The sequence below is a fragment of the Podarcis erhardii genome, assembly GCF_964252035.2.
Source record: "Podarcis erhardii genome assembly, chromosome: 5".
Lineage (NCBI taxonomy): Eukaryota > Metazoa > Chordata > Lepidosauria > Squamata > Lacertidae > Podarcis > Podarcis erhardii.
Window position 1 is genome coordinate 74,158,147 of NC_138509.1, and position 12,404 is coordinate 74,170,550.

Here is a 12,404-nt window from a genome sequence, read left to right on the forward strand (position 1 = left end):
CGAACGGAGCAACGCCAACAGTCATTCCTGCAGCATCTCTAGCCACACTGCTGCCATGCACAACTCATCACTGTACACGCTAACTCCACAAAAGTCATTGCAGAAGCATCATGAAGGCATAGATAGCAAGAACAACACAGTTTTTGCCCTGACTAACAAAAACGTCCAAGGCAGCTGCCACTGTTTTGTTGCAAGAAGTACTGATGTGAGAGCTGTCCTAAACATTCCCTCTAATGAATTACTACTGGGTATGATTTTGCTGGCCTGGATCCTATGTGGGTCAGCTGAAGAACTATCGCCACCAGGCTTTAGGCAATTACAACAGAGCCAAGCTCAAGCACCTGCAGGGTTGAGATTCTGCGCTACCAGAGAGACGGCCTCATGATTCAAGGTATCATTCAGAAGGGGGCTGTCTATAGACATTTCTGTAGCTAAGATCAAAGCTATGTGTCAATCCAAAGAGAGAAGGAGGCAGAGAGACAGGGAAGCAAGCAGGCTGGAGGCAGAGTACCAGTAGATAGCAAGCCATATAGACAAGCACTAAATAAAAAATGCCTACGCAAGAAACAACCCCATGATCCTATAAATAACAGTGCATTTATACAAGACTGTATACAATGCAACAACGGAACAATCCACTAAAACATTCCACTTTCCATTTGTCTGGAAAATCTCTGCCCCTAAGCTTTGACTGTAACCATAATATTTTTTTGACTAATATTTAGTCTCTATGGAGCAACTTTCCTAAATAAAGTGCATCCTACGTCTTATCTCAATAGTTCACACACTAGCAGACCAATATGGTTAAAGTTGGAGGATAAAGGTTAAGAGATAGTGGCTTCCAGCTCATAGTCCATATTTTCACTACTTCAGATGGGACCATCAATGCGGGTTGCTCGAAGGAATTTGATACACTGCAGTATCTCAGTCCAGGTAATCTTTTATTTAATAAACCTAGATTTCTTTTGACTAAATAACAAAGGCAAATAATTTATAAGCGGGAAAGTCATTCTGAAATGACATGTTTAAATGGTTTACAACGTACTGCAAATATAAATAACACAATGTTGGCAGCACTGAAAATCCCTTCAAAACTGACAGCATCCATTAAAATCCAGTGCCCAGCCACATTTTAGATTTATGGTTAATAAATTAACAAATTAATCACAATGATTTGTCAGTTAATGTTTCCTGCTCTATGAAAAAAATGAGAGGAATATGCAATAAACTATCCGTGATAACTGATTGCATCCAACACCCTGTACACAAAATGGAGAGAACAACATTGTTTCTTTGGCCTTTGCTTAAGGTCAGGGCCAGCCCTATCATTAGGTAGAATGAGGTGGGCACCTCAGGCAGATGATTTTGGGAATACTGAAAGGGCAGCATATTGTCAGTTATTTAATTTATCACTGTTGTATTTCTGCTGCCAGGAAAGGGAAAGGTACTTTGTAGATCTTCTTCCCCAAGTGCCAAAATAACTTCATCAGGCTTGGGTACTATGCATATAAGGGATGCTGGTGGCACTGTAGTCAAAACCACTGGGCCTCTTGCGCTTCCCAATCAGAAGGTTGACAGTTCAAATCTGTGTGACGGGGTGAGCTCCTGTTGCTCTGTCCCAGCTTCTGCCAAACTAGCAGTTTGAAAGCATACCAGTATGAGCAGATAAATAGGTACCGCTGCGTCAGGAAGGTAAATGGCATTTCTGTGCACTCTGTGTTCCGTTGCGCCAGAAGCGATTTAGATATGCTGGCCACATAACCCAGAAAGCTGTCTGTGGACAAACACCAGCTCCCCTGCCTGAAGCAAGATGAGTGACGCACCCCATAGTTGCTTTTGATTGGACAACAGTCCAGGGGTAATTTACCTTTTTACCTTTACTACTACGCATGTTGACATCAAGAGTGGGGATGTTATTTGTTGGTCTGCTTCAGACAACAAAATATATTGGACTAGCTCTGTATAAGGTAGTACAGGTAGTACCTCAGGTTAAGTACTTAATTCGTTCCGGAGGTCCGTTCTTAACCTGAAACTGTTCTTAACCTGAAGCACCACTTTAGCTAATGGGGCCTCCCACTGACGCCGCACCGCCAGAGCACGATTTCTGTTCTCATCCTGAAGCAAAGTTCTTAACCTGAGGTAATATTTCTGGGTTAGCGGAGTCTGTAACCTGAAGCGTATGTAACCTGAAGCGTATGTAACCCGAGGTACCACTGTGCAGCTGACCAGACCAGACCAGTGGCTTTTGGAAACAGCAAGGATCAGCTTTTGGAGACAGTGGGGATCAGCACAGATCCAACAAGTCATTTAGTCAAGAGCAAAATCTGGAACAACAACTACATATAGCTGAATAGCAGCTGCTGTTTGAGCAGCAATATCTACAAGAATATTTTTAAGTGAAAGATTTTAACCTCCCAGCATAACTCCCCTAAGAAATCACTCCAGGAAAGCAAACCACATGGGAAAACAGATGCTAAAAATCTGAATTCTGCTTGGGACCATTGCGGGATGTCAAGAACCTGCTTCACCTCATCCACCAATGTCTACATCCTGGTTTTTAAGCTCCCTGCACCCTTCATAGCCATCTCCTGCATATCAGTTATGAAGCACAATGACAAATAATGTGAATACAAAGCTGCAACAAGTGTAGTGATTGAGCAAAGTCACAGATGACATTGCACCATAACAGTACGAATTGATATCACTGACCTGATTTGGAGCCATGCAAGCATTGGTGTGGTGCCTCCTCCAAACACCCAGACTGTGAAGAACACAATTAGCAAGGTGGTTGTCAACATCATTTGCTTAGGCTGAGAGTCGGTGTCCCGGATAGCCAGTGCAAATGCAATTGCACCACGTAAACCTTCAGAAGACAGGGGGTGGGGGTGCATGGCAGGTGGGAGAGAAAGAAAACAATTTATTTCATTGTATTCATAAAATTTATATACCACTTGATTGTACAAAAAAGCCCAACAACCTCAAAGCAGTTTACAAAAAGAATAAAACAATCAGTGAAGAAACCGCTGAAAACAACTATTTGAAACATACAAAATTCAACCCCCTCCCTTCCAGGCCTGCTGAAAACCATATTAAAATACGTGTCAACATTCTGCATGTCTGGATAGGCTTGCCTAAACAAAAATGTGTGTAGCAAGTGCTGAAAAGGGTACAGGGAGGGCATCAGCATTATATCCAAAGTGTGGGTGCTACAAAAATAAAAGATCAATTTCTTACAAATGTGGGATATTATGTGGTACCCATACCAGTGCTTAACCCTGGACTAGGGATGAATGAGGAATTTGCTTTAGTCTGCATTTAAAGGAGAACCTTCCTAATTTGCACTTCCTGAAATAATGTGTCAAGGGTGAAGAACCTTTGACTCTACAGATGTTGTCGGACTACAACTCCCATCATGCCTGATGATTCACAATGCTATCTGAGGCAGATGGGAGTTGGGAGTCCAACAACATCTGGAAGGTCACTGATTCCTTGCAATATGTGAACTGAAACACGGCATCCTTTGAAAATTGCACTTTGAATTTTGCAATGTGGTCCTTCAGCCAAGACGCACCTATATACCTTATGGGAATTCCCCAGAGATGGGTGACCAAACATGTGTGAAGCAAAGTATCTTGAAAAGGGGCCTTGAAAGCCCACTTGAACAAAAGCCTGCCACATCTCTTCTAAAAACATGCTCAAAAATCTGTATGATGTTTTATTATCTGTTTATTCAGCTGCCTTGTAGAGTGCCTTTTTGTCAAAGAAAGAGGCTCCTCTGAAATGCGAATGCCATGTGGATTTATTATTGGAATGCTCAGAGCACAATATTCTGGGAACAAAAGCACAGCTCTTGAATGTGGAAAGGCAAGGGCCTGGTTTCACGCTTCCATTTTAGAAATCTATGATTGTGGCTCTTTGGGGAGGAAGAGGAAACAGTGCCAAAACCCATTTTCTTTTTAGATGTTTGTGTTTCTGCATAGGGAGAATCACATTTCATTTATGCGCTGCTGTTTAACTCGTACGCAATAAACTTTACAACATTTTAGGGGCGGAGGGAATCTATTCCGCTTCAGCAGAAACATGCATAAAAACAAATATCACAATGTCAGGAAGTCATGTTTTTGCCATTTTTCTCATGGCAGGTAGAATCTTATTTATATCCCAAATGATAATTCCTTTGGACTGCCCTCCACCTTCAGTTGAATTCACTTCCAAGGGACAGTGCTGAAGTTTCAGGGCTGGTGTCTGGGCTTGGCAATATCAGGCATCTACTAAGTTCAAAAGCACCTCAAAGTGCAAGTAGATAAATAGGTACCACTCTGGCGGGAAGGTAAATGGCATTTCTGTGCGCTGCTCTTGCTTGCCAGAAGCAGCTTGGTCATGCTGGCCACATGACCCGGAAAAACTGTCTGCGGACAAATGCCGGCTCCCTTGGCCAGTAAAGTGAGATGAGCGCCACAACCCCAGAGTTGTCCGCGACTGGACCTAATGGTCAGGGGTCACTTTACACTTTACCTTTACTAAGGTCCACAACCCACTGTCAGCCCCTTGGAATTTCCTGGTTTTGCTGCTCCTCCTTGTGCTTGCTGGCCTCCCCAAGCATGGAAGCTGTGTCAAGAGTGAGGAGAGTGAATATCTTTGGCTTGCCTTGTGCTTTCCCTCTGGGTCAGGGGGTGAGGAACCTCAGGCCTAGGCCTCTTTATTTGGTCCTTGGGACTCTCCCTAAACCACACCTCCTCCCAGAGGCCACACCCTCCTTGAGTGCTTTTGCCTAGCTGGAATTTGCCCTTGAACTGTGATAATGACTCTTGTCTGGAAGGAGGATGGAAATATGTGTGAGGTGTGCAGAAACCTTCAACTTTTGCTGAACTATATAACCCACCATACAAAGTCAAGCGTCATCCTTGTTAAACAGCAACCGTTCAACGAGCAAACATTCACCATTGCAATGCAATGAGTAATTTTCCAGAAGGAGTTTAAACGTTTGGTTTTTAAACTATAAGGTGGAGCCTGCTTTTACAATGTTATAACTAAGGCAAAGTTATGCACCTACTGAGACCAAATAAAACAGCAGAAAGATAATAATGGGGGAGAGCCAGAGCCATGCATCAAAAGTTCCCCATAGGGTGGTAATAAGTATGTTAAGCATGAGCCAAATGGTATGCCACATTTACAAAAGCACCCCCTCCCCAGGCCTGGCTACATTAAAAAAATAACAGTGTTTTGCACATGTAAAAGGCTTTTTAGCATGCCTACATTATTGTTTTCTGCGGGGGTTACACTGTAAATTGTGAAGCCCACGTAATGAGCAAGTTCTTTAAATTAAATAGGTAATTCAAGCAAGATGCGAGGAACGTTTTACAGATATTTATGAATTTTATTTAAGCCTCCCATCACTCCAGTGAAGAGGAGAAGTATGTTAGATTTGTTTCTCCAACCAATAAAATGCAGCTGCACCTAGAAAATCATAAGGTTGCCTCTGAATTGTGCCGAATAATACCGAGAGTGCCCATCTGGGGCAGGAAACGAAACTGCTTTATCCAAATGAATTTCCAAGAGCTCTTAGGGTGCAATAATAATTTAAATTAAAATCTTTCCATAAAAAGGGATTTACAATCCTGTTTTTATAAACATGACTCGTAATTTGCACCCACGTGCACTCATTCTAGGGCTTTAAATCACCAAGAAAATTTCAGAGAAACATTGCTTTAGATTCTGTTTGTGCCTTGTGCTCCGAACTATGCCAGCTTGCTGAATAATTGCAAAGTGCTTTGCATATTAAGATGCAAGGATTTGTCTATTTCTGTATAGGTAGGTAGTAATGAAGTTATGAAGCTCACTGAGTGACCATGGGCCATTCACCACCTCTCAGCCTATCTCTTCGTATAATTCCCATCTTTCTTTTTGGTCTGGCTCAGGCACTTCACCTTGCAGTGACAACCGGCATGAAATGGTGGAATGGGCACATGCCTTTCCCAGTTATTTCATTTATTTATCACGGGAATTTTTTCGCCTTACAAAATAAAGCAAGCATCAATTAAATATTATAGCCACAAAGGCGGCAGCTAAAAAAGCCAATGCAATTCTGGGCTGCATCAATAGGACTATAGCATCTAGATCAAGGGAAGTAATAGTGCCACTGTATTCTGCTCTGGTCAGACCTCACCTGGAGTACTGTGTCCAGTTCTGGGCACCACAGTTCAAGAAGGACACTGACAAACTGGAACGTGTCCAGAGGAGGGCAACCAAAATGGTCAAAGGCCTGGAAACGATGCCTTATGAGGAACGGCTAAGGGAGCTGGGCATGTTTAGCCTGGAGAAGAGGAGCTTAAGGGGTGATATGATAGCCATGTTCAACTATATAAAAGGATGTCACATAGAGGAGGGAGAAAGGTTGTTTTCTGTTGCTCCAGAGAAGCGGACACGGAGCAATGGATCCAAACTACAAGAAATAAGATTCCACCTAAACATTAGGAAGAACTTCCTGACAGTAAGAGCTGTTCGACAGTGGAATTTGCTGTCAAGGAGTGTGGTGGAGTCTCCTTCTTTGGAGGTCTTTAAGCAGAGGCTTGACAACCATATGTCAGGAGTGCTCTGATTGTGTTTCCTGCTTGGCAGGGGGTTGGACTCGATGGCCCTTGTGGTCTCTTCCAACTCTATGATTCTATAAGGCTGTAGTGCTAAAACAAGTAGCATAAATCAGAAAATTGAGCTAAAACAATTACATGTTTACAAAAAGTCTGGGAAAAGAAGGAGTTCCTTTTCTGGCACTGGAATGACACAAACATAGGAGCAACAAAAGTCTATTTAGAGATAGCAGTCCAAAGCAAGATGGAAGTCATTTGCAACATCAGTGCTCCAGATAGGGTGGCCATTTTTTCTACTTTACAGTCCTCTGTCTGAAGAAGTATCTGATCCAAGTTCAGTCTAAAAATCAAGAACCACAAGAACAGAAGTATAGTGTCCAGATCAAGGGAAGTAATAGTACCACTCTATTCTGCCTTGGTCAGACCACACCTGGAATACTGTGTGCAATTCTGGGTGCCACAATTTAAGAAGGATATTGACAAGCTGGAAGGTGTGCAGAGGAGGAAACCAAGATGATCAAGTGTCTGGAAACCAAGACTTATGAGGAATGGTTGAGGGAGCTGGGTATGTTAAGCCTGGAAAAGAGACTGAGAGGAGATATGATAGCCATCTTCAAATATCTTAAGGGCTGTCACATCAAAGAGAGAGCATGCTTTCTTTCTTCTGCTCTGGAGGGTAGGACTCGAACCAATGGCTTCAAGTTACAAGAAAGGAGATTCCGACTAAACACTCCGAAAAGCTTTCTGACAGTAAGAACTGTTCGGCAGTAGAACAGACTCCCGTGAGAGGTGGTGGACTCTCCTTTCTTGGAGATTTTTAAACAGAGGTTGGATGGCCAACTGTCATGGATGCTTTAGCTGAGATTCCTGCATTGAAGGGGGTTGGACTAGATCGCCCTTTAGTCCCTTCCAACTCTGATTCTAAGAAAGGAGAGCAGCCGTCAGCCTTGAAGTTAAAGTTGCCCATCAAAATTTAGCATCTGGAATAAAGACTGAGCAGGGACACTGTTTACCTGGTTCCAGTCTTCCCCACTGGGGTGAGATATACTGTATTGCAACTTAAATTACAGCAATCATTTCACAATTTGCGCCTATACATACAAATTATCACAATTAATCTTTAAAATACATAATAAAAATGCTATTTTTAAGGAAATGAAATGAGCTTATGCATTGTTAGTGCAAATCCATGTTCTTTGTCCTCTTTTTGGGCAATGCCCACTGTAGCAATTAAAGAAAATGGCAGTGAAACATCCAGCAATGATATATATTAAGGTAATGAATTCATAGAATCATAGAATCATAGAGTTGGAAGAGACCACAAGGGCCATCGAGTCCAACCGCCTGCCAAGCAGGAAACACCATCAGAGCACTCCTGACATATGGTTGTCAAGCCTCTGCTTAAAGACCTCCAAAGAAGGAGACTCCACCACACTCCTTGACAGCAAATTCCACTGTCGAACAGCTCTTACTGTCAGGAAGTTCTTCCTAATGTTTAGGTGGAATCTTCTTATGTACTATATTCACATTATGTATTAAATTATCGTGTTGTGGAGAAGAGAGATATGCATGCTCATATCTGCACCACTTGAAGCCTCCACCCACTCAGGAGATGTCTTAAACTGGCCACTGTCCCACCAAAGGAAGCATGTTGCTTGCATCAATCAACTTCCAAGATGAAGGAGTCCTCTCCAAATAGGACAGGGGAGAGGTTGCCATTTAGCAGTATGTTTATGCTGTGTTAGTTTCATTTCCCCAGCTAAGCTGCTGCTTTCAAGTCCACTTCATAAACTTTCATAATGGGCAGGCTGCACCTTGGTAATTAAAATGATTAAAATCATTATTGTATATCATCAGAGGACAGAGGCAAGGCTTTCTGAAGTGATGATAAATCTTTCCAGTCAGTGTGGATCACAGAGTAGCTCCCTTGTCTTTGTCTAGTAAACCATCCCTCCCACCCCTTTTCCTTGGAAGAAAATTGCATCCTTCCATGCTCATTTCTCTTCTCAGCAAGCGGCAGAAGCCATTGACTCACCTGAGAACATCATCATATGTTGGAAATTCCTGGGAATCTTTTGTTTTCGGCCCAAGTTGAGAATGAAAGAAATTGGGTATATATTACAGGCTCTTGCTATGAAAATTGCCACCTACATCACAGGGAGTGAGAAGTTAAGAAAAATAAGGTGGAAAATGACAAAACTAGATGAAGATGTGCCCAGTGCATGATCTAAAACAAACAGAAGAATCATCACTTTATGAGACTGTGGTGCAAGAACAGAATGAATATTTTCATAGCTTACTCAGAACTGCTTCTTTTCCCAGGGTTTTTCCTGTCTTCCCTTGAACATCTCTTTCACCCCCCTCCCCATTTCAACTACTCTAAATTCATGTTCCATCTTTGTCAAAGACAACAGCAATCTCTCTAAGAAACCCTTCGCTTGCTATAAATTGTTCAGGCGCCAACAGTATTATTTCCTCAAACAGTAATTCAGGAAGGATAAATGTACTTTGAGACATGATTACTGTCTCATTTCCTCACAATTCATATTGTATCTGTCTAGGATTCTCCACGCCGGCGTCTGCCCCCCACCTTCCAATTATTTTTGTAGGGTTCAGAAAATTGTGTTGGTTTTCTCATTATCCCTCTGTGCATCTAATGCCAAAGTTGCTTTAATAGCAATTTTAGATGAAATAAGGACATTTTACAGAAAAGAATAGAAAAAGCAAAATTACATCTCTTAACTGTACACAGATACCCTGCTGGAAGGAGAGTTCTTCCAAGACCTCACCCTATGTATCAGGGCTCTTCTTCACCACATTGAAAACTTTAGCTGTACAATAGACACAAGCGGAAGAGAGCAACCCTGTGGCAAACTGTAGAAGCAGTATCTTGATGGAGATTTGAGAAGCATATAGATGGTGAACCTGTGGTCTTCCAGATGATGTTGGACTCCTGTCATCCCCAGATAGCATAACTATTGGTCTAGAAAGATGGGAGCTAGTTCAGCAATACCTTCATCTCTGATTTAGGTCAAAATACAGTAGCTCCACCTGTTCATGCTACATCCAGTGAATTGGTCCATGTGGACACTGTGACAAATGTATGTGTATGTATTAAGAAGTTCGGGTTGGTTGCTTATAAATGTCGTTTTCAAAAAATGTGTTTTAGCAAACGTCAGTGCTCTTCATCAGTGGCTGCTAGTCATGTTGGCTGGATGCTACCTCCATGGCCAGAGTCAATAGGGCTCTGAATGCCAGCTACAGGATGGTCACAATGGGAGAGTGCTAGTGAGCTCATCTCCTGCTTGTTGGCTTCTCAAGAGGCATCTGACTGGTGACTGTGGGGTAACAGTATGCTGGGCTGGATATGGCTTTTCTCTGATACAGCAAGGCTCTTATAATCTCAGTACAGGTGGGCATGCATTCCTGAAAAACAGCACTAGAATGCTTTTTCATTTTATGCAGAACATCAGTCAGGGACAAAAGACCCGGCCATGTGTACTCTTGGTGCAACCTAAAACATTCCATGCTTGGGAGCAATATACAGGGGCTCTGTGGTACCAGCGCAGGGGGATATCTTCATGCAGAAAGGGTTCCCTGAAGCCCTGAAGTTTGAAAACCATCTGCAGGATGAAACATCAAACGCATTACACAGGGGATAGTGTAACAATATATGTTTTGAGGCTGTGATTCAGTTGCTCATAAAGAATGGAATAAAATTATTACTAATTCAGGTTCTGGGTCCAATTAAAAACACGGAACAGATTTTCTGGAGAGAGGTAGATTTTGGCCACCCCAAGTGTTCTTGGACATAAAAAATAGTTACAATCTTTTTTCTTTCTTTTTTTGCATACGGAGAAAGATATCTGGATTCTGTCTTATATCAACAATTATGGGATTAACTGCACACCATACATTGCGTTTTCCATACCATATATTTGCTGGTGCCTAAAAAAAGGATACAAATGCTCCAAATATAAACAGTGCATTGAAGATGTGATTTTGGAATGTGAACAATGCTAATCCCATATAACAGAAGATAACATTCTCAGCCAAAAAGTTCATGAACTCGAACAACTGAAATGAGAAAGGGGGAAAAAAACCAACCCATTATCATCTGGGTTTGCCGTTTGGGAATGGATTTTCATGAAATGATCCACAAAACATCTAGTACATAGATTTTTAAAAACATTTAATCTCAATACTGAAGGTTGCAAGCAATGGTCTCAGTGAATGTGGAATAAAACAAAACAAAACAAAACAGTAGTAGACATAGACATAGCCAGGGGTAGTTGTTTTGAGCTTATAATTTAGGGGTTAGGGCAATGATGCTCCCTGTGACCACCTTTATCTGTTCCATAGGAACCAACTCCTAGGGGCCAAGGGGTCTTTGGCACCCCTCAATAAAATATTTGAGAGGCCAGGCTCCCCTAAAGTTGGGCATTGCCATTCAAATGATGTGTGTGCACTGTGTTATGTGACTGATATGTGGGCTGGGGCTTACCCAGGGCTGTCTTACCCATAGGCACTAGGGGTGTGGGTCACCCGGGTGCTGGGCTCTCAAGGGCACCAGGCGAAGAGTCTGGGGCCCAAGAGTTGAGTCCAGGGAAGAGCCTGTCCATCGGTCGGAGTGCTGTGGCAGGCTCTTCTGCTGCGGGCAGGTCTGCACCGTGAGTTCGGGGGCGACTGAGCCAGTGAGACACTGAGGCGGCCGGCCAGCTCCACCTTCCTGTGCTCCTGGGACTGGGCAACCTGCGGGGGGGGGGGCACCAGGTGGATCTTTGCACCCTGGCGCCGTATATGCTTAAGACAGCCCTGGGCTTACCTGCCCCTTCCAATATTTTATCCAAGTTTGCACCCCTGGTTCCAGGGGTTTCTGGAGCAGATATGTGGGGTACACAGGGGGAATGTGGGAAGAGGAGGAGATGGGGAAGTTTCGTTGCACAGCTAAAACACTTGTACAAGCAGAACTGTTTAGCTGGATACCACTCATAGTTTCTGACAAGCTTGCCACACTTGCATTATAGGGGCAACAAGTGGTGCAGCGGGTCAATTTCTCTAAACAAAAATCAGGAATCTGTGCTACAGCCACCCTATTCTAATTTCTGCTTAATTTAAGAATGAAAATTTAACATTATTTTTTAAGTTTGGCAACAATTTTACTGCAACAAGATATATACTTTCTTCCCTGTGGGAAGGAAGAAAACGCAAATCAAGCAATGGCTTTTCCAAGGCAACTCAATAGTCAATTAGCTTAATAGATTATAGTAAGGGGAATCTTTCAGCGGCTGCATGGCCTGATGCAATATCTTCAAATATCAGCAGAAATAAGCTAGAGAAAACTTTAAAAATAAAATAAAATGCATGGCATTGGTCCTTTCCCCAAATTTGCTCTTTTGGATTCATCTTTGTAAAAATCCCAGTTAAAGGGGCTTTTGTAGCTGAATGATCTTGTCCCTCCGATGGTTCCTCATTTTGCAAACTCTGTCGATGAGCATTCATAAATCACAGCATTAAAAGGGTTGCTATGGAGACATTTCGCTTTACATTTTCAATGGGGCTTATGTGCTTTTTTAAATCAGTGAAGGATGACAAAGGAGAAGGCAACAGATGTGAGAAATATTATTTCAGACAAAGACTGGAGGAAATGAATGGCATAAATGCCACACTTAGGTGCAAGAAAATCTTAACTGTGGTTGCAGACACATCAAAGATGCAGAGCTGAGCCGTTCAATAAATATGCCCACCCCAAACAGGAAGGACAAGTTGAACAAGGAATTTGCTTGCTGTAGTATTAAAGATTTTGGACAGTACAAA

At 42.5% G+C, this 12,404-nt stretch overlaps 1 protein-coding gene across 1 annotated transcript in view; it reads right to left on the reverse strand.

Annotated features, from left to right (window-relative positions):
* Positions 1-12,404, reverse strand: part of SLC9A9 (solute carrier family 9 member A9) — a 258,776-nt gene that overhangs the window by 100,216 nt on the left and 146,156 nt on the right. The window contains exons 10-12 of the mRNA XM_081862475.1: positions 10,551-10,664; positions 8,623-8,734; positions 2,710-2,863 (exon numbers count right to left, since the gene is read on the reverse strand). Coding sequence (XP_081718601.1) covers positions 2,710-2,863; positions 8,623-8,734; positions 10,551-10,664 — 380 coding nt within the window. The remainder of the gene's footprint in view (positions 1-2,709; positions 2,864-8,622; positions 8,735-10,550; positions 10,665-12,404) is intronic.